This window comes from Coregonus clupeaformis, chromosome 35 (assembly GCF_020615455.1).
Source record: "Coregonus clupeaformis isolate EN_2021a chromosome 35, ASM2061545v1, whole genome shotgun sequence".
NCBI lineage: Eukaryota > Metazoa > Chordata > Actinopteri > Salmoniformes > Salmonidae > Coregonus > Coregonus clupeaformis.
In genome coordinates this window covers 32,108,635-32,134,133 of record NC_059226.1, presented here as the reverse complement: position 1 = coordinate 32,134,133, position 25,499 = coordinate 32,108,635, and the positions used below count along the sequence as shown (strand labels likewise).

Below are 25,499 nucleotides of genomic sequence, written 5' to 3'. Positions count from 1 at the left end.
CCTGTAGAGGGGTTAATAAGGTGATGGAGGTCACCCTCCCCCTGTAGAGGGGTTAACAAGGTGATGGAGGTAATCCTCCCCCTGTAGAGAGGTTAATAAGGTGCTGAAGGTAATCCTCCCCCTGTAGAGGGGTTAACAAGGTGCTGAAGGTAATCCTCCCCCTGTAGAGGGGTTAACAAGGTGCTGAAGGTAATCCTCCCCCTGTAGAGAGGTTAACAAGGTGATGGAGGTCACCCTCCCCCTGTAGAGGGGTTAACAAGGTGCTGAAGGTAATCCTCCCCCTGTAGAGGGGTTAATAAGGTGCTGAAGGTAATCCTCCCCCTGTAGAGGGGTTAACAAGGTGCTGAAGGTAATCCTCCCCCTGTAGAGGGGTTAATAAGGTGCTGAAGGTAATCCTCCCCCTGTAGAGGGGTTAACAAGGTGCTGAAGGTAATCCTCCCCCTGTAGAGAGGTTAATAAGGTGCTGGAGGTAATCCTCCCCCTGTAGAGAGGTTAATAAGGTGCTGGAGGTAATCCTCCCCCTGTAGAGAGGTTAATAAGGTGCTGAAGGTAATCCTCCCCCTGTAGAGAGGTTAACAAGGTGATGGAGGTCACCCTCCCCCTGTAGAGAGGTTAACAAGGTGATGGAGGTCACCCTCCTCCTATAGAGAGGTTAATAAGGTGCTGAAGGTAAGCCTCCCCCTGTAGAGAGGTTAATAAGGTGCTGAAGGTAATCCTCCCCCTGTAGAGAGGTTAATAAGGTGTTGGAGGTAATCCTCCCCCTGTAGAGGGGTTAATAAGGTGCTGGAGGTAATCCTCCCCCTGTAGAGGGGTTAATAAGGTGCTGGAGGTCACCCTCCCCCTGTAGAGGGGTTAATAAGGTGATGGAGGTAATCCTCCCCCTGTAGAGAGGTTAATAAGGTGATGGAGGTACCCCTTGGATGATACTACACTATACTTTATTTAACGTGTTGCAGAAACAAGCACAATTTTAAATTCTCACTCGTTCACACAGGCACAAGATCCAGGGTTCAAAGGTGAGTCTTACTACCCTCCTTCACCCTACTGTCTGGACATACTACCCTCCTTCATCCTACTGTCTGGACATACTACCCTCCTTCACCCTACTGTCTGGACATACTACCCTCCTTCATCCTACTGTCTGGACATACTACCCTCCTTCATCCTACTGTCTAGACATACTACCCTCCTTCACCCTACTGTCTGGACATACTACCCTCCTTCATCCTACTGTCTGGACATACTACCCTCCTTCATCCTACTGTCTGGACATACTACCCTCCTTCATCCCCAGACACACCCCACTGCGTTGCCAGCCACACTCTGATTAAATCCCAACTCCTTTCTAAACCTCACCACCTTCATTTAGTGAGTGTTATATACACACTGTGTGATTGCGTACGTGCCAGGTGAGATATGGGGGGCGGGGGGAAGTCTGAGAATGACAGTTTTTCTAGAGGACATTGAAGGTTCTCTGACAGGCTTTTGTATACCTAGGTCATATAGGGGGGATAAAAAGAGAGGAGGAAGAGAGAGAGAGAGAGAGAGAGAGAGAGAGAGAGAGAGAGAGAGAGAGAGAGAGAGAGAGAGAGAGAGAGAGAGAGAGAGAGAGAGAGAGAGAGAGAGAGAGAGAGAGAGAGAGAGAGAGGGGGGAAAGTGTGAGAGAGAGAGAGAGAGAGAGAGAGAGAGAGAGAGAAAAGAGAGAGAAAGTGAGAGAGAGAGAGAAGGTGAGAGAGAGAGAGAGAGAGAGAGAGAGAGACAGAGAGAGAGAGAGAGAGAGAGAGAGAGAGAGAGAGAGAGAGAGAGAGAGAGAGAGAGAGAGACAGAGACAGAGACATAGACAGAGAGAGAGAGAGAGAAAGGGAATGGGAGAACTCAGCTGGGTGAAGGAGTAGAGTAAAAATTATATTATCATTTAAATGTAATAGTACCTGAAATGTGTATGTCTGGAGGGCAGATGTCAGGGGAGGGAGAAGGCACTGGGGCGGGTTCCTCCGTACGGATCTACAAAGAGAAGAGGAGAGGAGGAGGAGGAATAGAGGAGAGGAGGCTGTTAGACTTGTAAATAGATCTTCACAACAAATATTAACTCGCTGAGCTAAAAGAGCCCAAGTGCTAAGTATCAGCCTTCATCAACATTACATCAGGCTAGAGCAGTAACCTACAGATCATTACCAACATTACATCAGGCTAGAGCAGTAACCTACAGATCATTACCAACATTACATCAGGCTAGAGCAGTAACCTACAGATCATTACCAACATTACATCAGGCTAGAGCAGTAACCTACAGATCATTACCAACATTACATCAGGCTAGAGCAGTAACCTACAGATCATTACCAACATTACATCAGGCTAGAGCAGTAACCTACAGATCATTACCAACATTACATCAGGCTAGAGCAGTAACCTACAGATCATTACCAACATTACATCAGGCTAGAGCAGTAACCTACAGAGGAGAGGAGAGGAGAGGAGAGGAGAGGAGAGGAGAGGAGAGGAGAGGAGAGGAGAGGGAGAGGAGAGGAGAGGAGAGGAGAGGAGAGGGAGAGGAGAGGAGAGGAGAGGAGAGGAGAGGAGAGGGAGAGGAGAGGAGAGGAGAGGAGGAGAGGAGGAGGAGAAGAGAGGAGGAGGAGGAGGAGAAGAGAGGAGGAGGAGGAGGAGGAGAGGAGAGGAGAGGAGAGGAGAGGAGAGGAGAGGAGAGGAGAGGAGAGGAGAGGAGAGGGAGAGGAGAGGAGAGGAGAGGAGAGGAGAGGAGAGGAGAAGAGAGGTGGTAGAGGTAGAGAGGAGAGGTGGAGGAGGAGGAGGAGGAGGAGAGGAGGAGGAGGGAGGAGGGGAGGAGGAGAAGAGAGGAGGAGTGGAGGCAGGAGGAGGAGGAGGAGGAGGAGAGGAGAGGAGAGGAGGAGGGGAGGGGAGGGAAGGAGGAGAGGAGGAGAGGAGGTGGAGAGGAGGAGGAGAAGAGGAGAGGAGGAGGGGAGGAGGAGAAGAGAGGAGGAGGAGGAGAGGAGGAGGAGAAGGGGAGAGGAGGAGGAGGAGGAGGAGAGGAGACAGACCTCTGGTGATCTGACGTGGACTTTTAAGCGTCCGGAGCTGTACCCGTTGCCAACGGCGCGCTGGCCACCGTTGTGTAGAGACGTGCTGTTGGGGAATGGACCTTTACCAGGGATGAAAGCGACCTCCACCACCGCCTCTTGACTGGAGGGACAGATAGAAGAACATAATTAGCACTTAGCAGTACAACTTTAGAAGTATAACGTACACTACATCTCACCTTATTACTGTTTATTTCATTTCACAAACTTGCAGTATATACGTTACTCACACATACACACACACAAACATACACTTCTACCCCAACACACTTCCACTTCCACCCCCACCCCCCCACCCCCACCCCCCACCCCCCACACTTCCACTTCCAACCCCACACACTTCCACCCCCCACGTCCCCCCCCCCCCACACTTCCACTCCCAACCCCACCCACCCCCCACCCCCACCCCACACACTTACACTTACACCCCCACATGCTTCCACCCCCACCCCCCACCCCCCACACTTACACCCCCACATACCACCCCCACCCCCACCCCCACACACTTACACCCCCACACACTTCCACCCCCACCCCCCACCCCACACACTTACACCCCCCACACACTTACACTTCCACCCAACCCCACCCCCCACACTTCACTTACACCCCCACACACTTACACTTACCCCACACCCCCCCCACCACACACACTTCCACCCCCACACACTTCCACTTCCACTCCCACACATTTCCACCCCCCCCCCCCCACACACCCCCACACCGTCTGGTGTCTCACCTGAATTTGACCTTGTTGATCATGCTCTTAGCCTCCTCGTGGGTCCCGCCTATCAAGGACTCCTTGTTGATGGCAATGAGCTGATCCCCCGGCCTCAGGCGCCCATCCTGCAAATGGAGGACAACAGAAAATAAGAATTAGAAAAACGTCATTCTACATGCAATGTGGACGTTTGTTTTTGGCTTTACACACATACAAACAGACATTAAAACATCATCAGGAGCACCTCCTCCTTGAAATAACTCTAAAGAACTGTACACAAGTGGTGCTCAGTAGACTACAGTGTGTAACAGTTCATCAGTAGACTACAGTGTGTAACATGCAGTTCATCAATAGACTACAGTGTGTAACATGTAGTTCATCAATAGACTACAGTGTGTAACATGTCGTTCATCAGTAGACTACAGTGTGTAACATGTCGTTCATCAATAGACTACAGTGTGTAACATGCAGTTCATCAATAGACTACAGTGTGTAACATGTCGTTCATCAGTAGACTACAGTGTGTAACATGTCGTTCATCAGTAGACTACAGTGTGTAACATGTAGTTCATCAATAGACTACAGTGTGTAACATGTAGTTCATCAGTAGACTACAGTGTGTAACATGCAGTTTTAAGTCCATCGGTTCAGTCAAGTCATATACATCATTGGTCAAAGACCTTCATCATCAAGAGCACCTGGTCAGCAACAAAAAAGACAGACATGCCAGGCCAGACCAGAGCAGACGATGCAGGTGTCCTATTCTACATGATGGTGCATGTTGGCACAACGTGAGCAGAGGGCAGCTTTTCTAACAGGTAGAGTGCAGGTAGAAAGGCCAACACATCACATCAGCAGTAATATGAGAATTCTCTCTCCACTGTCATTAACGGACAGGGACACCACAGGAGGCAGGAGGAGGAGGGGGTCTAATGGAATATAGAACCTTCTAGCATCAGAACGTCCAGGTTCTATGGCACCTTCTAGAATCACAATGTCCAGGTTCTATGGAACCTTCTAGAATAACAACGTCTAGGTTCTATGGAACCTTCTAGAATCAGAATGTTTATGTTCTATGGAACCTTCTAGAATCAGAACATTAAGGTTCTATGGAACCTTCTAGAATCATAACGCCCAAGTTCTATGGAACCTTCTAGAATCAGAACATTAAGGTTCTATGGAATCTTTTAGAATCTGAATGTTTAGGTTCTATGGAACCTTTTAGAATCAGAACATTTAGGTTCTATGGAACCTTTTAGAATCTGAATGTTTAGGTTCTATGGAACCTTCTAGAATCATAACGCCCAGGTTCTATGGAACCTTCTAGAATCATAACATCAAGGTTCTATGGAACCTTTTAGAATCTGAATGTTTAGGTTCTATGGAACCTTCTAGAATCAGAACATCAAGGTTATATGGTACCTTTTAGAATCTGAATGTTTAGGTTCTATGGAACCTTCTAGAATCAGAACATTCAGGAAAACATAACTGAAAAATCTGTGTCAGAGCAGAGAGCCTCTGATCCTTCTATATCCCATTACATGGCTTTGGAAAATATACATGACACACAAGATTAAGAGACCAGCAGGAAAGAGAACATCTCTATGACTGTCATACCACCAACCAAGAGGGTTACACGCACACACACACACACACACAGAGACTAATATACACATGCACACAAACACATACACACTCTCACACACATGCACGCCCGCCCGCCTGCACGCACACACACACACACACACACACACCTGGTTTTACTGTAAGAGAGAAAGCTCATCTGAGGGACTCTCACATCATGTACTGTAGGACTTTTAAAACGAGACAGACATTTTGCGTCTGTTATTTTTAGGGTGCTTAAATTGTGGGTGATTCATTAGATCAGGAAATGTGCTGCTGTGTGTTTTACTGTACTGTTTGATGACTAGGATTTGGTTCAATAGCCTCTTAGGAGTCACTATATTAACATAGGATTTGGTTCAACAGTCTCTTAGGAGTCACTATATTAACATCATGTATCCTGTTGTTTTACAGTATTTCAGGACACCGTTAACAGTAGCTAAGCCTTATCCCATTCTGGGGGAATGTTGGCAGTTGAAAGTTGCTTGCACATGTAGTTTCCCAGCAGCATACCACCCTGCATCCCACTGCTGGCTTGCTTCTGAAGCTAAGCAGGGTTGGTCCCTGGATGGGAGACCAGATGCTGCTGGAAGTGGTGTTGGAGGGTAAAAATATATATATATCCCAATGCCCCAGGGCAGTGATTGGGGACATTGCCCTGTGTAGGGTGTTGTCTTTCGGATGGGATGTTAAACTGGTGTCCTGACTCTCTGTGGTCACTAAAGATCCCATGGCACTTATTGTAAGAGTAGGGGTGTTAACCCTGGTGTCCTGGATACATTCCCAATCTGGCCCTCATACCATCATGACCACCTAATCATCCCCAGCTTCCAATTGGCTCATTCATCCCCCCTCCTCTCCCCTGTAACTATTCCCCAGTTTGTTGCTGTAAATGAGAATGTGTTCTCAGTCAACCTACCTGGTAAATAAGGGTTAAAGAATAAGTACTGACACTCACTTCACTGCAGTGGTTGGCTAAACACTGTGAGGTAGCTGGTCCTGGACCAGTGGTTGCCTGGGTATGTGAGCTAAACACCGTGAGGTAGCTGGTCCTGGACCAGTGGTTGCCTGGGTATGTGAGCTAAACACCGTGAGGTAGCTGGTCCTGGATCAGTGTACCATCAGATCTGGTAACAGACTAACTGAATATTAGTAGAAGTATATTCAGTTTGTTCTATCTCATACACCTTGGTTGAAATGTGAGATAGCAACAGTCTACTGTTTCCTTCCGTGAAACAGCTCCGGGACTAATTTTATTTTGTCACATGCACCGAATACAACAGGTGTAGACCTTACCGTGAAATTATAACTTACAAGCCCTTAACCAACAATGCAGTTGAAGAAATAGAGTTAAGAAAATATTTACTAAATAAACTAAAGTAAAAAATAAAATAAAAGTAACACAATAAAATAACAGTTACGAGGCTATATACAGGGGGTACCGGTACCGAGTCAACGTGCGGGGGTACAGGTTAGTCCAGGTAATTTGTACATGTAGGTAGGGGTAAAGTGAATATGCATCGATAATAAACAGTGAGTAGCAGCAGTGTAAAAACAAAGGGGGGTCAATGTAAATAGTCCGGGTGGCCATTTGATAAATTGTTCAGCAGTCTTATGGCTTGGGGGTAGAAGCTGTTAAGGAGCCTTTTGGACTTAACTTGGCGCTCCGGTACCGCTTGCCATGCGGTAGCAGAGAGTCTATGTCTAGGGTGACTGGAGTCTTTGACAATTTTTGGGGCCTTACTCTGACACCGCCTGGTATAGAGGTCCTGGATGGCAGGAAGCTTGGCCCCAGTGATGTACTGGGCTGTACGCACTACCCTCTGTAGTGCCTTGCGGTCGGAGGCCGAGCAGTTGCCATACCAGGCGGTGATGCAACCGGTCAGGATGCTCTCGATGGTGCAGCTGTAGAACTTTTTGAGGATCTGAGGACCAATGCCAAATCTTTTCAGTCTCCTGAGGGGGAATAGGCTTTGTCGTGCCCTCTTCACGACTGTCTTGGTGTGTTTGGACCATGATAGTTTGATGCTGATGTGGACACCAAGGAACTTGAAACTCTCGACCCGCTCCACTACAGCCCCGTCGATGTGAATGGGGGCCTGTTCGGCCCTCCTTTTCCTGTAGTCCACGATCATCTCCTTTGTCTTGTTCATGTTGAGGGAGAGGTTGTTGTCCTGGCTTAGTGATGAGCTTTGTGGGCACAATGGTGTTGAACGCTGAGCTGTACTCATTGAACAACATTCTCACATAGGTGTTCCTCTGGTCCAGGTGGGGAAGGGCATTGTGGAGTTCTGTGGGCCTTCTGTGGCTGTGTTCTCTGTGGTTCTGTGGCTCTGTGCCTGCCGTTACTGAGTGCTCCGGGCCTGCCGTGGCTCTGTGGCTGGGTTCTCTGTGGTTCTGTGGCTCTGTGCCTGCCGTTACTGAGTGCTCCGGGCCTGCCGTGGCTCTGTGGCTGAGTTCTCTGTGGTTCTGTGGCTACTCCATGTAGATCCATCACCTTGACTAACTATTCCACCAGTCTCTCTCTCTCTCCCTCTCCCTCTCCCCCTCTCTCTCTCTCTCTCTCTCTCTCTCTCTCTCTCTCTCTCTCTCAATTCAATTCAATTCAATTCAATTCAATTCAATTCAATTCAATAGACTTTATTGACATGGCAAGTAAAATTACTTACATTGTCAAAGTATAGATATAACAAAAATGGTGGGACCAACAGCAATAATAATAATAGTAGTAGTGGAAATGGGATTACCATTACCAGCAACTACAACAACAATATTAATGAGAATAACACATTAAAGCAATAGTAGTCGACCAATCTCAACATGACTGAGAAGACAGATTACATGGTATGAAAGCCAAAACAAAACAGGAAATATTATTGACATTACATTACACTTTTCACTGGCTGTCCCTCAGGTTGTGGCAGGAGGACACATATTTGGGGTATTGGCCCAATTCTGCTCTACATGCGTTATTTGGAGTTTTTCTTTGCACTTGCAATACAGTCTTGCAAAACTCTGCATGCATTATTTCGATTGGATGTTTGTCCCATTTGGTAAATTCAGTATTAGAGAGCGGACCCCATACTTCACTGTCATATAGAGCAATTGGTTCTATAACTGATTGGAACATTTTGAGCCAGATTCTAATTGGAATTTCGATTTTAATGTTCCTTTTAATGGCATAGAATGCTCTTCTTGCTTTGTCTCTCAGCTCATTCACAGCCATGTGAAAGCTACCTGTGTTGCTGATATTTAGTCCTAGATACAGTGGGGAAAAAAAGTATTTAGTCAGCCACCAATTGTGCAAGTTCTCCCACTTAAAAAGATGAGAGAGGCCTGTAATTTTCATCATAGGTACACGTCAACTATGACAGACAAAATGAGGGGAAAAAATCTAGAAAATCACATTGTAGGATTTTTAATGAATTTATTTGCAAATTATGGTGGAAAATAATTATTTGGTCAATAACAAAAGTTTCTCAATACTTTGTTATATACCCTTTGTTGGCAATGACACAGGTCAAACGTTTTCTGTAAGTCTTCACAAGGTTTTCACACACTGTTGCTGGTATTTTGGCCCATTCCTCCATGCAGATCTCCTCTAGAGCAGTGATGTTTTGGGGCTGTCGCTGGGCAACACGGACTTTCAACTCCCTCCAAAGATTTTCTATGGGGTTGAGATCTGGAGACTGGCTAGGCCACTCCAGGACCTTGAAATGCTTCTTACGAAGCCACTCCTTCGTTGCCCGGGCGGTGTGTTTGGGATCATTGTCATGCTGAAAGACCCAGCCACGTTTCATCTTCAATGCCCTTGCTGATGGAAGGAGGTTTTCACTCAAAATCTCACGATACATGGCCCCATTCATTCTTTCCTTTACACGGATCAGTCGTCCTGGTCCCTTTGCAGAAAAACAGCCCCAAACCATGATGTTTCCACCCCCATGCTTACATTTTACATTTACATTTTAGTCATTTAGCAGACGCTCTTATCCAGAGCGACTTACAGTTAGCGCATACATTATTTTATCGAACCCACAACCCTGGCGTTGCAAACGCCATGCTCTATCAACTGAGCTACATCCCTGCCGGCCATTCCCTCCCCTACCCTGGACGACGCTAGGCCAATTGTGCGCCGCCACATGGGTCTCCCGGTCGCGGCCGGCTACGACAGAGCCTGGATTCGAACCAGGATCTCTAGTGGCACAGCTAGCACTGCGATGCAGTGCCTTAGACCACTGCGCCACTCGGGAGAGCTTCACAGTAGGTATGGTGTTCTTTGGATGCAACTCAGCATTCTTTGTCCTCCAAACACGACGAGTTGAGTTTTTACCAAAAGGTTCTATTTTGGTTTCATCTGACCATATGACATTCTCCCAATCCTCTTCTGGATCATCCAAATGCACTCTAGCAAACTTCAGACGGGCCTGGACATGTACTGGCTTAAGCAGGGGGACACTGCAGGATTTGAGTCCCTGGCGGCGTAGTGTGTTACTGATGGTAGGCTTTGTAACTTTGGTCCCAGCTCTCTGCAGGTCATTCACTAGGTCCCCCCGTGTGGTTCTGGGATTTTTGCTCAATGTTCTTGTGATCATTTTGACCCCACGGGGTGAGATCTTGCGTGGAGCCCCAGATCGAGGGAGATTATCAGTGGTCTTGTATGTCTTCCATTTCCTAATAATTGCTCCCACAGTTGATTTCTTCAAACCAAGCTGCTTACCTATTGCAGATTCAGTCTTCCCAGCCTGGTGCAGGTCTACAATTTTGTTTATTGTGTCCTTTGACAGCTCTTTGGTCTTGGCCATAGTGGAGTTTGGAGTGTGACTGTTTGAGGATGTGGACAGGTGTCTTTTATACTGATAACAAGTTCAAACAGGTGCCATTAATACAGGTAACGAGTGGAGGACAGAGGAGCCTCTTAAAGAAGAAGTTACAGGCGTGTGAGAGCCAGAAATCTTGCTTGTTTGTAGGTGACCAAATACTTATTTTCCACCATAATTTGCAAATAAATTCATAAAAAATCCAACAATGTGATTTTCTGGAAAAAAAATTCTCAATTTGTCTGTCATTGTTGACGTGTACCTATGATGAAAATTACAGGCCTCTCACATCTTTTTAAGTGGGAGAACTTGCACAATCGGTGGCTGACTAAATACTTTTTTTCCCCACTGTATGTGTAATGTTTGGTGTGTTCTAATAGAACTGTGTCCAAATATAATTTATATTTGTCATCCTGATTTCCGGACCTTTTTTGGAATATCATTATATTCGTTTTTTTTAGATTAACGGTCAGGGCCCAGGTCTGACAGAATCTGTGCAGATGATATAGATGCTGCTGTAATCCCTCCTTAGTGGGAGACAGTAGCACCAGGTCATCTGCGTACAGCAGACACTTGATTTCAGTGTTGTGTAGAGTGAGACCAGGTGCTGCCGATTCTTTTAATGTTTTTGCCAATTCATTAATGTAGATGTTAAATAGTGTTGGACTTATTGGGCAGCCCTGTTTCACTCCACGTCCCTGAGAGAAGAAGTCTGTTTGCTTGTTGCCGATTTTAATCGCACATTTGTTTTTAGTGTACATTGATTTAATAACATCATATGTTTTCCCTCCAATACCACTTTCTATTAGTTTGTAAAAAAGACCTTTGCCAAATTGAATCAAATGCTTTCTTGAAGTCTACAAAACACGAGTAGATTTTGCCTTTGTTTTGATTTACTTGTTTGTCAATTAGAGTCTGGAGGGTGTAAATGTGGTCTGTTGTACGATAATTTTTTACAAATCCAATCTGGCTTCTGCTTAGGACGTTGTGTTGATCAAGGAAATGATGTAGTCTGCTGTTTATGATACTGCAGAGAATTTTCCCCAAGTTGCTGTTAACGCAAATTCCTCTGTAATTATTTGGGTCAAATTTGTCTCCATTTTTATAAATTGGTGTGATTAATCCTTGGTTCCAAATATCGGGGAAAATACCTGCAGTTAGGATAATGTTGAATTTTTCTTGTATATCTTGTTGTTCTGGGCTCTTTGTTATATTGCTGTAGAGGTTTGCAAAGTGATTTCTCCACATAACCCCATTTTGGATAGCCAATTCCTCACTATGAGGTTTGTTTAATTTATTACTCTCTCTCTCTCTCTCTCTCTCTCTCTCTCTCTCTCTCTCTCTCTCTCTCTCTCTCTCTCTCTCTCTCTCTCTCTCTCTCTCTCTCTCTCTCTCTCTCTCTCTCTCTCTCTCTCTCTCTCTCTCTCTACATTGCATATAGATCCATCACCTTGACTAACCATTCCTCCAACCCTCTCTCTCCCCCTCCCTCCCTCCCTCTAGATCCATCACCTTGACTAGACTAACTATTCCACCTCTCTCTCTCTCTCTCTCTCTCTCTTCTCTCTTCTCTCTTCTCTTCTCTCTTCTCTCTCTCCTCTCTCTCTCTCTCTCTCTCTCTCTCTCTCTCTCTCTCTCTCTCTCTCTCTCTCTCTCTCTCTCTCGCTCTCTCTCTCGCTCTCTCTCTGTCTCTCTCTCTCTCTCTCTCTCTCTCTCTCTCTCTCTCTCTCTCTCTCTCTCTCTCCCTCTCTCCCTCCCTCTAGATCCAGCACCTTGACTAGACTAACTATTCCACCTCCCTCTCTCTCTCTCTCTCTCTCTCTCTCTCTCTCTCTACATTGCATATAGATCCATCACCTTGACTAACCATTCCTCCAACCCTCTCCCTCCCTCCCTCCCTCCCTCCCTCCCTCCCTCCCTCCCTCCCTCCCTCCCTCCCTCCCTCCCTCCCCTCTAGATCCATCACCTTGACTAGACTAACTATTCCACCTCTCTCTCTCTCTCTCTCTCTCTCTCTCTCTCTCTCTCTCTCTCTCTCTCTCTCTACATTGCATGTAGATCCATCACCTTGACTAACCATTCCTCCAACCCTCTCTCTCTCTCTCTCTCTCTCTCTCTCTCTCTCCCTCCCTCCCTCCCTCCCTCACTCTAGATCCATCACCTTGACTAGACTAACTATTCCACCTCTCTCTCTACCCCTCTCTCTCTCTCTCTCTCTCTCTCTCTCTCTCTCTCTATCTCCACTCCCAACTATTCCTCTCTGCCTATCTCCTGTGCTCATCAGGCTAACTGCTCATCCCTGTTGACCCTAACAGCCTGCCCTGCCTCCTACGGCCTTTCCCACCTGGGGTGTAAATCCAGGTGTTTTTTTACAGGGGGGTGTCCCCAGGCAACTGAGCTCAACTGTGGTTATCCTCTACTAGCTCTGTGACTTCAGTTCATACCTCCAGGGAGGAGGAGAGGCCACTTCTCCGTTCCAGATGACACCCTATTCCCTAAATAGTCAACAGTAGTGTACTGTGTAGGAAAGATCCAATCAAATCACATTTTTATTTGTCACATGCGCCCCAGCCATGTATATTTAACCACTGCTACTGACTTCCTGCTCTGGGGAGTAATGTCATCGCTTCTCCTTTCTCATTGACGTAATGCTTACTTACAATCCCTTAACCAACAATGCAGCTTTAAGAAAATAGAGTTAGGAAAATATTTACTAAGTAAACTAAAATTAAAACAAGTTTTAAAAAGTAACATAATAAAATAACAATAATGAGGCTGGCTATATTATACACTATACAGGGATCAGGGTGCCATTTGGGACACAGATACACCTCCAGGCTGCTTTAAACACCTGCAGGCTCTTGTTCCACCCTGTCTAAACCTGTCGACAGTCAGGATCACAGCATAGCTAAGCCTTCCATAGCCCCAGGAGGGTAACCAACACTCTGCCTGACTCCTGGAACTCCTGGGCTTACAGCACCATGAGTAACGCCAAGTTACACTTACAGCACGACTAGTAACCTGGATAACCTCCTGGGCTTACAGCACCATGAGTAACGCCAAGTTACACTTACAGCACGACTAGTAACCTGGATAACCTCCTGGGCTTACAGCACCATGGGTAACGCCAAGTTACACTTACAGCACGACTAGTAACCTGGATAACCTCCTAGGCTTACAGCACCATGGGTAACGCCAAGTTACACTTACAGCACGACTAGTAACCTGGATAACCTCCTGGGCTTACAGCACCATGGGTAACGCCAAGTTACACTTACAGCACGACTAGTAACCTGGATAACCTCCTGGGCTTACAGCACCATGGGTAACACCAAGTTACACTTACAGCACGACTAGTAACCTGGATAACCTCCTGGGCTTACATCACCATGGGTAACGCCAAGTTACACTTACAGCACGACTAGTAACCTGGATAACCTCCTGGGCTTACAGCACCATGGGTAACGCCAAGTTACACTTACAGCACGACTAGTAACCTGGATAACCTCCTGGGCTTACAGCACCATGAGTAACGCCAAGTTACACTTACAGCACGACTAGTAACCTGGATAACCTCCTGGGCTTACAGCACCATGGGTAACGCCAAGTTACACTTACAGCACGACTAGTAACCTAGATAACCTCCTGGGCTTACAGCACCATGAGTAACGCCAAGTTACACTTACAGCACAACTAGTAACCTGGATAACCTCCTGGGCTTAAGGCACCATGGGTAACGCCAAGTTACACTTACAGCACGACTAGTAACCTGGATAACCTCCTGGGCTTACAGCACCATGGGTAACGCCAAGTTACACTTACAGCACGACTAGTAACCTGGATAACCTCCTGGGCTTACAGCACCATGAGTAACGCCAAGTTACACTTACAGCACAACTAGTAACCTGGATAACCTCCTGGGCTTACAGCACCATGGGTAACGCCAAGTTACACTTACAGCACGACTAGTAACCTTACACTGTCTGTCTTCCATCCAGCGAGACAGTTAAACAGGACAGACATACTTTACACAGGAAGGTTACTGTTGCTTGCACTTTACATGTACACTATGCAGGAGCTTCTTCTTCCTGCAAAGCAATCTCTAGATGTGTGAATGCATTTCTCTTTTAAGAGTGAAACTTTAGCAACGTTAGCCAGGAGTGCCGTGTAGCGCACTCCTAACACAGTGTAGTGTCAACACCTTGGTATGGAGAGGGAAGATACACATCCAATGTCCAGTAGTAATCAAGCCAAGAGAGGGCAGTTCCTTTATAGCTGAGCTTTATTGAGGGCTGAAAGCAGCAGGGGGGTGGATGTGGTGTGTTAGCGATCACCCTGCTGGCTGTTGACCAATGGAGGCTGTTTGTGCAGTTTCAATATGAAGAATTGTTGGGAAATTAACAGAAAATGAGGGCCGATGTTCTGTCCTTTAGCTTCAGGTTAACCCCTGAATTAAGATATGATGTTCTGATTATAGTGGGATTATACTGGAAATTCCTGATTTACGATTGGATGATCCCAGAATAGTAGTGGGATGTTGCTGACTATGTGGTTTTTGGCACTCCATTTCTAAGTAGAGCAGATTGATGTTACCATGTCGACATGCCTAATGTAACTCCATTTCTAAGTAGAGCAGATTGATGTTACCATGTCGACATGCCTAATGTAACTCCATTTCTAAGTAGAGCAGATTGATGTTACCATGTCGACATGCCTAATGTAACTCCATTTATAAGTAGAGCAGATTGATGTTACCATGTCGACATGCCTAATGTAACTCCATTTATAAGTAGAGCAGATTGATGTTACCATGTCGACATGCCTAATGTAACTCCATTTCTAAGTAGAGCAGATTGATGTTACCATGTCGGCATGCCTAATGTAACTCCATTTATAAGTAGAGCAGATTGGCGTTACCATGTCGACATGCCTAATGTAACTCCATTTCTAAGTAGAGCAGATTGATGTTACCATGTCGACATGCCTAATGTAACTCCATTTCTAAGTAGAGCAGATTGATGTTACCATGTCGACATGCCTGATGTAACTCCATTTATAAGTAGAGCAGATTGATGTTACCATGTCGACATGCCTAATGTAACTCCATTTATAAGTAGAGCAGATTGATGTTACCATGTCGACATAACTAATGTAACTCCATTTCTAAGTAGAGCAGATTGATGTTACCATGTCGACATGCCTAATGTAACTCCATTTATAAGTAGAGCAGATTGATGTTACCATGTCGACATACAATAGTAATCCATAATGTAGACCGGTTACCTGTCCTAATTCTTCTAAGTAGAGCAGATTGATGTTACTATGTCGACATAACTAATGTAACTCAATTTCTAAGTAGAGCAGATTGATGTTACCATGTCGACATGCCTAATGTAACTCCATTTATAAGTAGAGCAGATTGATGTTACCATGTCGACATGCCTAATGTAACTCTTCCCACCAGATTTATCGTTGACTGGATGTTCTACCAGTGGTGTGAGTCTGGTTCATTTCAAGAAACTCATCCCAGTGTTAAAAAACCCCAACGGAGGTAACTATGAGTATCTGTTATGAAGTGAATCTATGAGAAGGGGGTCTCCACATGTACACTGTTCTTTCAGGATGGATCCCATTGATTACTTACCCTGTGGCAGTCTCCCCCAGACAGAACCTCCTGTATGAAGACTGCAGGGCCGTCTGGTCGATTGGAGCCTCCTCCGATGGTGATGCCCAGACTAGAGGAGCGGGCTACAGAGATCAGCTGGATCACACCCTCTCCTGGGTGACTGGAGACAGGAGGAGGAGAGGATATACATGTTAGAGATTAGATATGAGACAGGTACACACACCCTCTCCTGGATGAGGATATATTATATAAGACAAACAGACGCCGTCACAGATAGTCAGACACATACAATCTCTCTCAAATACACACCCAGTCACAGCAACAGTCACAGATAGTAGAACACAGACATACACACCCAGTCACAGATAGTAGAACACAGACATACACACCCAGTCACAGATAGTAGAACACAGACATACGCACCCAGTCACAGATAGTAGAACACAGACATACACACCCAGTCACAGCAACAGTCACATATAGTAGAACACAGATATACACACCCAGTCACAGCAACAGTCACAGATAGTAGAACACAGACCTACACACCCAGTCACAGCAACAGTCACAGATAGTAGAACACAGACATACACACCCAGTCACAGCAACAGTCACAGATAGTAGAACACAGACATACACACCCAGTCACAGCAACAGTCACAGATAGTAGAACACAGACCTACACACCCAGTCACAGCAACAGTCACAGATAGTAGAACACAGACATACACACCCAGTCACAGCAACAGTCACAGATAGTAGAACACAGACATACACACCCAGTCACAGCAACAGTCACAGATAGTAGAACACAGACATACACACCCAGTCACAGCAACAGTCACAGATAGTAGAACACAGACATACACACCCAGTCACAGCAACAGTCACAGATAGTAGAACACAGACATACACACCCAGTCACAGCAACAGTCACAGATAGTAGAACACAGACCTACACACCCAGTCACAGCAACAGTCACAGATAGTAGAACACAAACATACACACCCAGTCACAGCAACAGTCACAGATAGTAGAACACAGACATACACACCCAGTCACAGCAACACACCCAGTCACAGCAACAGTCACAGATAGTAGAACACAGACATACACACCCAGTCACAGCAACTGTCACAGATAGTAGAACACAGACATACACACCCAGTCACAGCAACAGTCACAGATAGTAGAACACAGACATACACACCCAGTCACAGCAACAGTCACAGATAGTAGAACACAGACACAGGTCAACTAACTGTCCAACCCATTCATTCAGCAGATACATCAACATCAACGGTTTAACTGTACTATATTGTAGCAACCTTAACGCGACACCTAGCCACCTTGTCAAGAGGTTTGGATCGCTTGGCGTAACGGCTAAGGTGTTGGGTTGACAGTCGCTGGACCCGGGTCGAGTCCCAGTCGGGGCTACCCCCTGAATTCACTACAATAGTTCTACCTGAGGGAGCGAAGTAGAGGGTTGTTGTAGGTGCTCTGAGAGCCAGCAGGACTCAAAAGCAAAGGACTTTGGGAGCGTGACGAGGACCCGGACGATGTGCTGTCCAGGTATCTGCCTGCTTAGAATGGAGGAGACAGGGAACAGTTAGAGACAGGGAACAGTTAGAGACAGGGAACAGTTAGAGACATTGAACAGTTAGAGACAGGGAACAGTTAGACACTGGGAATAGTTAGAGACAGGGAACAGTTAGAGACAGGGAAGAGTTAGAGACAGGGAACAGTTAGAGAGAGGGAACAGGTAGAGACAGGGAACAGTTAGAAACAGGGAACATTTAGAGACAGGGAACAGTTAGAGACAGGGAACAGTTAGAAACAGGGAACATTTAGAGACAGGGAACAGTTAGAGACAGGGAACAGTTAGAAACAGGGAACAGTTAGAGAGAGGGGACAGTTAGAGACAGTGAACAGTTAGAGACAGTGAACAGTTAGAGACAGGGAACAGTTAGAGACAGGGATAAGTTAGAGAGAGGGAACAGTTAGAGACAGTAAACAGTTAGAAACAGTGAACAGTTAGAGACAGGGAACAGTTAGAAACAGGGATTTTTTAGAGACAGGGAACAGTTAGAGAGAGGGGACAGTTAGAGACAGTGAACAGTTAGAGACAGTGAACAGTTAGAGAGAGGGGACAGTTAGAGACAGGAAACAGGTAGAGACAGTGAACAGTTAGAGACAGGGAACAGTTAAAGACAGGGAACAGTTAAAGACAGGGAACAGGTAGAGAGAGGGGACAGTTAGAGACAGGAAACAGGTAGAGACAGTGAACAGTTAGAGACAGGGAACAGTTAGAGACAGGGAACAGTTAGAAACAGGGAACAGTTAGAGACAGGGAACAGTTAGAGACAGGGAACAGTTAGAGACAGGGAACAGTTAGAGACAGGGAACAGTTAGAGAAAGGGAACAGTTAGAGACAGTGAACAGTTAGAGACAGTGAACAGTTAGAGACCGTGAACAGTTAGAGACAGGGAACAGGTAGACAGTGAACAGTTAGAGACAGGGAACAGTTAGAGACAGGGAACAGTTAGAGACAGTGAACAGTTAGAGAAAGGGAACAGTTAGAGACAAGGAACAGGTAGAGACAGTGAACAGTTAGAGACAGGGAACAGGTATAGACAGTGAACAGGTAGAGACAGTGAACAGTTAGAGACAGGGAACAGGTATAGACAGTGAACAGGTAGAGACAGTGAACAGTTAGAGACAGGGAGGTGTTAGAGACAGTGAACAGTTAGAGAGAGGGAACAGGTAGAGAGAGGGAACAGTTAGAGACAGGGAACAGGTAGAGACAGGGAACAGGTAGAGACAGTGAACAGGTAGAGACAGGGAACAGTTAAAGACAGTGAACAGTTAGAGACAGGGAACAGTTAGAGAGAGGGGACAGTTAGAGACAGTGAACAGTTAGAGAGAGGGAACAGTTAGATACAGGGGACAGTTAGAGACCGTGAACAGTTAAAGACAGGGAACAGTTAGAGACAGTGAACAGTTAGAGAGAGGGAACAGTTAGAGACAGGGAACAGTTAGAGACAGGGAACAGGTAGCGACAGTGAACAGTTAGAGACAGGGAACAGTTAGAGACAGGGAACAGTTAGAGACAGGGAACAGGTAGAGACAGTGAACAGTTAGAGACAGTGAACAGTTAGAGAGAGGGAACCGTTAGATACAGGGAACAGTTAGAGACAGTGAACAGTTAGAGACAGGGAACAGTTAGAGACAGTGAACAGTTAGAGAGAGGGAACAGTTAGAGACAGGGAACAGTTAGAGACAGGGAACAGTTAGAGACAGGGAACAGTTAGAGACAGGGAACAGGTAGAGACAGTGAACAGTTAGAGACAGTGAACAGTTAGAGACAGTGAACAGTTAGAGAGAGGGAACCGTTAGATACAGGGAACAGTTAGAGACAGGGAACAGTTAGAGACAGTGAACAGTTAGAGAGAGGGAACAGTTAGAGACAGTGAACAGTTAGAGACAGGGAACAGTTAGAGACAGTGAACAGTTAGAGAGAGGGAACAGTTAGAGACAGGGAACAGTTAGAGACAGTGAACAGTTAGAGACAGGGAACAGTTAGAGACAGGGGAACAGTTAGAGACAGGGAACAGTTAGAGACAGTTTGAACAGTTAGAGAGAGGAACAGTTAGAGACAGGAACAGTTAGAGACAGGGAACAGGTAGAGACAGTGAACAGTTAGAGAGAGGGAACAGTTAGAGACAGGGAACAGTTAGAGACAGGGAACAGGTAGAGACAGTGAACAGTTAGAGACAGGGAACAGTTAGAGACAGGGAACAGGTAGAGACAGGGAACAGGTAGAGACAGTGAACAGTTAGAGACAGGGAACAGTTAGAGACAGGGAACAGGTAGAGACAGTGAACAGTTAGAGACAGTGAACAGTTAGAGAGAGGGAACGTTAGAACAGGGAACAGTTAGAGACAGTGAACAGTTAGAGACAGGGAACAGTTAGAGACAGTGAACAGTTAGAGACAGGGAACAGTTAGGAGACAGTGAACAGTTAGAGAGAGGGAACAGTTAGAGACAGTGAACAGTTAGAGACAGGGGAACAGTTAGAGACAGTGAACAGTTAGAGACAGTGAACAGTAGAAACAGGAAAGAGACAGTGAACAGTTAGAGACAGGGAACAGTTAGAGACAGTGAACAGTTAGAGAGAGGGAACAGTTAGATACAGGGAACAGTTAGAGACAGTGAACAGTTAGAGACAGGGAACAGTTAGAGACAGTGAACAGTTAGAGACAGTGAACAGTTAGAGACAGGGAACAGTTAGAGACAGGGAACAGGTAGAGACAGTGAACAGTTAGAGACAGTGAACAGTTAGAGAGAGGGAACAGTTAGATACAGGGAACAGTTAGAGACAGTGAACAGTTAGAGACAGGGAACAGTTAGAGACTGTGAACAGTTAGAGAGAGGGAACAGTTAGAGAGAGGGAACAGTTAGAGACAGGGAACAGTTAGAGACAGGGAACAGTTAGATACAGTGAACAGTTAGAGAGCGGGAACAGTTAGAGAGAGGGAACAGTTAGATACAGGGAACAGTTAGAGACAGTGAACAGTTAGAGAGAGGGAACAGTTAGAAACAGTGAACAGTTAGAGAGAGGGAACAGTTAGAGACAGTGAACAGTTAGAACCAGGGAACAGTTCAGACAGTGAACAGTTAGAGACAAGGAACAGGGTCTTGGAACGCAAACAGGGTCTCCAGACGTTCCACCAGAGGGCAGTGTAATTAGGTACTTCTACATGATGAAAGAGGAGTTACCAGTCAGTTAGTTTCCTGCCTCTACAGATATCCTATTAAACGCTCCGGAGCGGAGTAGAGAGCTGCTACCCCTGGACTTCACACACACACAACACACACACACACACTTTCCGGACAGCAGCTACCCCAGGACTTCATAAAGCATTTCCTGACAAGTGTTTAGTTTAGTAAGCTTGATCTCCTCTAAGCTGTAAATAATACTCTACATGCTGACCCGTGTGTGTGCTATTTAGTTTTTAGCCCTGAAATCCACAATGAAACGGACATGAATAGAAATGGCCTGTCATACAGAAGGGATGTTACTGCGCTTATATAGTTATCTTTGATTTGGGCATTAAAATGCAAAACTAATGCTGGGGTTATTTGCTTCATGAAAACATATATTTCCATTGAAATATATTTCCTTGAGATGTCATTGCAATTCACTGACCCCAATGATGAAAAACTAGGCAAAACAAGGTAACATGTCACCTGAGATGAACTCCAAATACACAACAACAACAGCAACATTGACAATGACAGACTTCTCCTAACGCAAGGGGGCTTCAACCTCAGTATGACTTACAGAGCATCACATGGATACTCTTTCAACAACCAAAGGTAACTGAACTAATTTTACTGCTGTAAAGTAATTCTGTAAGTTACTATGATCAGAAAGGTTTCCTTTTTAATCTAGTTATATAGTACACAAACACATTTTACTGCTGTAAAGTCAAGTGGTGGCGCTGCTGATTTCATAGGAGGGTGTCTGAGCATGGTAAAAACATGGTTTAAAAGGGGAGGTGAACAATAAAGATCAAGACAAATAGTTTTGATTGGATGGGAAGTCATCACTGTCATATACTGAGCTGGATATGTGTTTAAGATATATCACATACCATGTTGAAATAGAGGGGGGAGTCTGGACATATACAGTATTTGTGGGGGTTATACCATGTTGAAATAGAGGGGGGAGACAGGACATATACAGTATTTGTGGGGGTTATACCATGTTGAAATAGAGGGGGGAGACAGGACATATACAGTATTTGTGGGGGTTATACCATGTTGAAATAGAGGGGGGAGACAGGACATATACAGTATTTGTGGGGGTTATACCATGTTGAAATAGAGGGGGGAGACAGGACATATACAGTATTTGTGGGGGTTATACCATGTTGAAATAGAGGGGGAGACAGGACATATACAGTATTTGTGGGGGTTATACCATGTTGAAATAGAGGGGGAGACAGGACATATACAGTATTTGTGGGGATTATACCATGTTGAAATCGAGGGGGGGGAGACAGGACATATACAGTATTTGTGGAGGTTATACCATGTTGAAATAGAGGGGGGAGACAGGACATACCATTTGGACAAACAGGGAGGTGGGAGGTCCTACCATGCTGGATGGGAGAGTTGCGTGTCGACCCAGTACTACTGCTGGACCCATACTTCTCCAAAAGCTCTGAAAACTCTCTCCTGTAAGAAACCAAAGGTGGAAATAAAGACACACACACATCCCCAACAACAGGTCCGCTCTTAGAACGGCACACTCATTAGAACTCAATGACTATTGCCCCTTAGCACTCACTTCTGTCATCATGAAGTGCTTTGAGAGGCTAGTTAAGGATCATATCACCTCTACCTTACCTGTCACCCTAGACCCACTTCAATTTGCTTACCGCCCCAATAGATCCACAGACGATGCAGATCGCCATCACACTGCACAATGCCCTATCCCATCTGCACAAGAGGAATACCTATGTAAGAATGCTGCTCATTGACTACAGCTCAGCATTCAACACCATAGTACCCTACAAGCTCATCATTAAGCTCGGGGCCCTGGGTCTGAACCCCGCCCTGTGCAACTGGGTCCTGGACTTCCTGACGGACCCCCCCCAGGTGGTGAAGGTAGGAAACAACATCTCCACTTCACTGATCCTCAACACAGGGGCCCCACAAGGCTGCGTTCTCAGCCCCCTCCTGTACTCCCTGTTCACCCATGACTGCGTGGCCACGCACGCCTCCAACTCAATCATCAAGTTTGCAGACGACACAACAGTAGTAGGCCAGATTACCATCAATTAACGAGACAGCCTACAGGGAGGAGGTGAGGGCCCTGGGAGTGTGGTGCCAGGAAAATAACCTCTCACTCAACGTCAACAAAACAAAGGAGCTGATCGTGGACTTCAGGAAACAGCAGAGGGAGTATGCCCCTATTCACAACGACGGGACCGCAGTGGAGAAGGTGGGAAGCTGCAAGTTCCTCGGCGTACACATCACTGACGATCTGAAATGGTCCACCCACACAGACAGTGTGGTGAAGAAGGCGCAACAGCGACTTCTTCAGAGAGAGAGAGAGAAGACAGAGAGAGAGAGAGAGAGAGAGAGAGAGAGAGAGAGAGAGAGAGAGAGAGAGAGAGAGAGAGAGAGAGAGAGAGAGAACATGTCCTGGTATTCCCTCAGTGTCGTTGTTTGATCTTAATAATAGATTTGATTCCAGACAGATTTCCGGACCAGGTACATCCACTGAATGATCCCCAATCAAATGTGTGATTTTATTTTAATGCTGGGCATTGCTTGGTATAATATGCTTTTTATGTAACAATTGTAGAGGACAGGTGGTTTTTCATCTCACTTGCGCATTTATTGAATGTTTTCCTCTTTCTGTATTCTCTTTCTATTTCAAGTCCTTGCTGCAGATACCCCACCTAGACCAGAAGCAGCTAGCACTGCCATATGGTGTACACCTTTCTGGGGTTGGGGGTAAGGGCCAGTCAGTGTGGAGGAAATCTCTCCTGTACCAATGAGACAAGGACAGTATGACCTAAGAGCTACAGACCAATTCCCTAAGGTCAATTTCTCTCCACTCCATCTCTCTCTCCTTCCCTCCTCTCCCCCCTCACCACTCCATCCCACTCTCTCCTCCCCTCCTTTCTCCACTCCATCTCTCTCTCCTTCCCTCCTCTCCCCCCTCACCACTCCATCCCACTCTCTCCTCCCCTCCTTTCTCCAAACCATCTCTATCTCCTCCCTTTCACTCCTCCCAGACCCCTCACCTCCAGACTGACTGATTGCAGACTGATTACCCCTTCCTACATGTACAAATTACCTCGACTAACCTGTACCCCCACACATTGACTCGGTACCGGAAACCCCTGTATATAGCCTCGTTATTGTTATTTTATTGTGTTACTTTTTATTTAATTGTTTACTTTAATTTATTTAGTAAATATTTTCCTAACTCTATTTCTTGAACTGCATTGTTGGTTAAGGGCTTGTAAGTAAGCATTTCCCGGTAAGGTCTACACCTGTTGTATTCGGCGCATTTGAAAAATACAATTTGATTTGATTTGATTTGACTGTCAGTTATGGGTTAGCAGTCTTTCCTGTTGCCTGTCGACTCAAACTGAATTCTTCCTCTATGTTCGCTTCATATTTCAGTCTGTGACTGCCATCATTGAAGTCGTTTGCGGTGACGTCAAAATGAGGGGTGTTGTACAAAACAAAGTAATCAGCAATTGGATCATCTCTAACCAATCAGAGTATTAAAGCCAATGAAGAATTTTCAAAACGCCACTTTACCCTCGTGTGTTCTGGCCATCGGTTTCTGGGACCAATGAGAACGGTTAGAACGTGTTTGCGTTCTAGAAATTGTCGAGGAGGTACTCAGATCCAGACTCATTTGGAGAAGACCCTCAGACAGGAAGGATGACCCCTCTCTGACCCAAGACAGGAGGGATTAGACTGATCTGATCAGCTCTGTGAGGCTCAGTAGCTCTTCAACATGCCCTTCCTGTGTGTGTGTGTGTGTGTGTGTGTGTGTGTGTGTGTGTGTGTGTGTGGTAGTAGTAGTAGTAGTAGTAGTAGTAGTAGTAGTAGTAGTAGTAGTAGTAGCAGTAGTAGTAGTAGTAGTAGTAGTAGTAGTAGTAGTAGTAGAAGTAGTAGTAGTAGTAGTAGTAGTAGTAGTAGTAGCAGTAGTAGTAGTAGTAGTAGTAGTAGTAGTAGTAGTAGTAGTAGTAGTAGTAGTAGTAGAAGTAGTAGTAGTAGTAGTAGCAGTAGTAGAACCTGTGCCTCCAGGATTGGGCTCCACAGTCACCTGTCAATATATAAGTCTAACTGACTGACATCATTCTCCACTGGAATGGAATAATGGTCAGAGCACTGGATTCCGTTCCTACTCACTGCAGGGGAATGTCCAGTCTGAATCTCTGGTATATTTAACCTCACTGTAGGAGGTATGTCCAGTCTGAAGCTCTGGTGTATTTAACCTCACTGCAGGAGGAATGTCCAGTCTTAATCTCTGTTGTATTTAACCTCACTGCAGGGGAATGTCCAGTCTGAATCTCTGGTGTATTTAACCTCACTGCAGGGGAATGTCCAGTCTGAATCTCTGGTGTATTTAACCTCACTGCAGGGGAATGTCCAGTCTGAATATCTGGTATATTTAACCTCACTGCAGGGGAATGTCCAGTCTGAATCTCTGTTGTATTTAACCTCACTGCAGGGGAATGTCCAGTCTGAATCTCTGGTGTATTTAACCTCACTGCAGGGGAATGTCCAGTCTGAATCTCTGGTATATTTAACCTCACTGCAGGGGAATGTCCAGTCTGAATCTCTGGTATATTTAACCTCACTGCAGGGGGAATGTCCAGTCTGAATCTCTGGTGTATTTAACCTCACTGCAGGGGGAATATCCAGTCTGATTCTCTGGTATATTTAACCTCACTGCAGGGGGAATGTCCAGTCTGAATCTCTGGTGTAGTTAACCTCACTGCAGGGGGAATGTCCAGTCTGAATCTCTGGTATATTTAACCTCACTGCAGGGGAATGTCCAGTCTGAATCTCTGGT

The 25,499-nt window shown here is 45.7% G+C and overlaps 1 protein-coding gene across 1 annotated transcript in view; it reads right to left on the bottom strand.

Annotated features, from left to right (window-relative positions):
• LOC121551463 (syntaxin-binding protein 4) overlaps positions 1–25,499 on the bottom strand; it is a 92,012-nt gene that overhangs the window by 20,865 nt on the left and 45,648 nt on the right. The window contains exons 5-10 of the mRNA XM_045211015.1: positions 22,014–22,126; positions 17,349–17,466; positions 15,901–16,042; positions 3,835–3,941; positions 3,057–3,198; positions 1,932–2,004 (exon numbers count right to left, since the gene is read on the bottom strand). Of these exons, the coding sequence (XP_045066950.1) occupies positions 1,932–2,004; positions 3,057–3,198; positions 3,835–3,941; positions 15,901–16,042; positions 17,349–17,466; positions 22,014–22,126 (695 nt within the window). The remainder of the gene's footprint in view (positions 1–1,931; positions 2,005–3,056; positions 3,199–3,834; positions 3,942–15,900; positions 16,043–17,348; positions 17,467–22,013; positions 22,127–25,499) is intronic.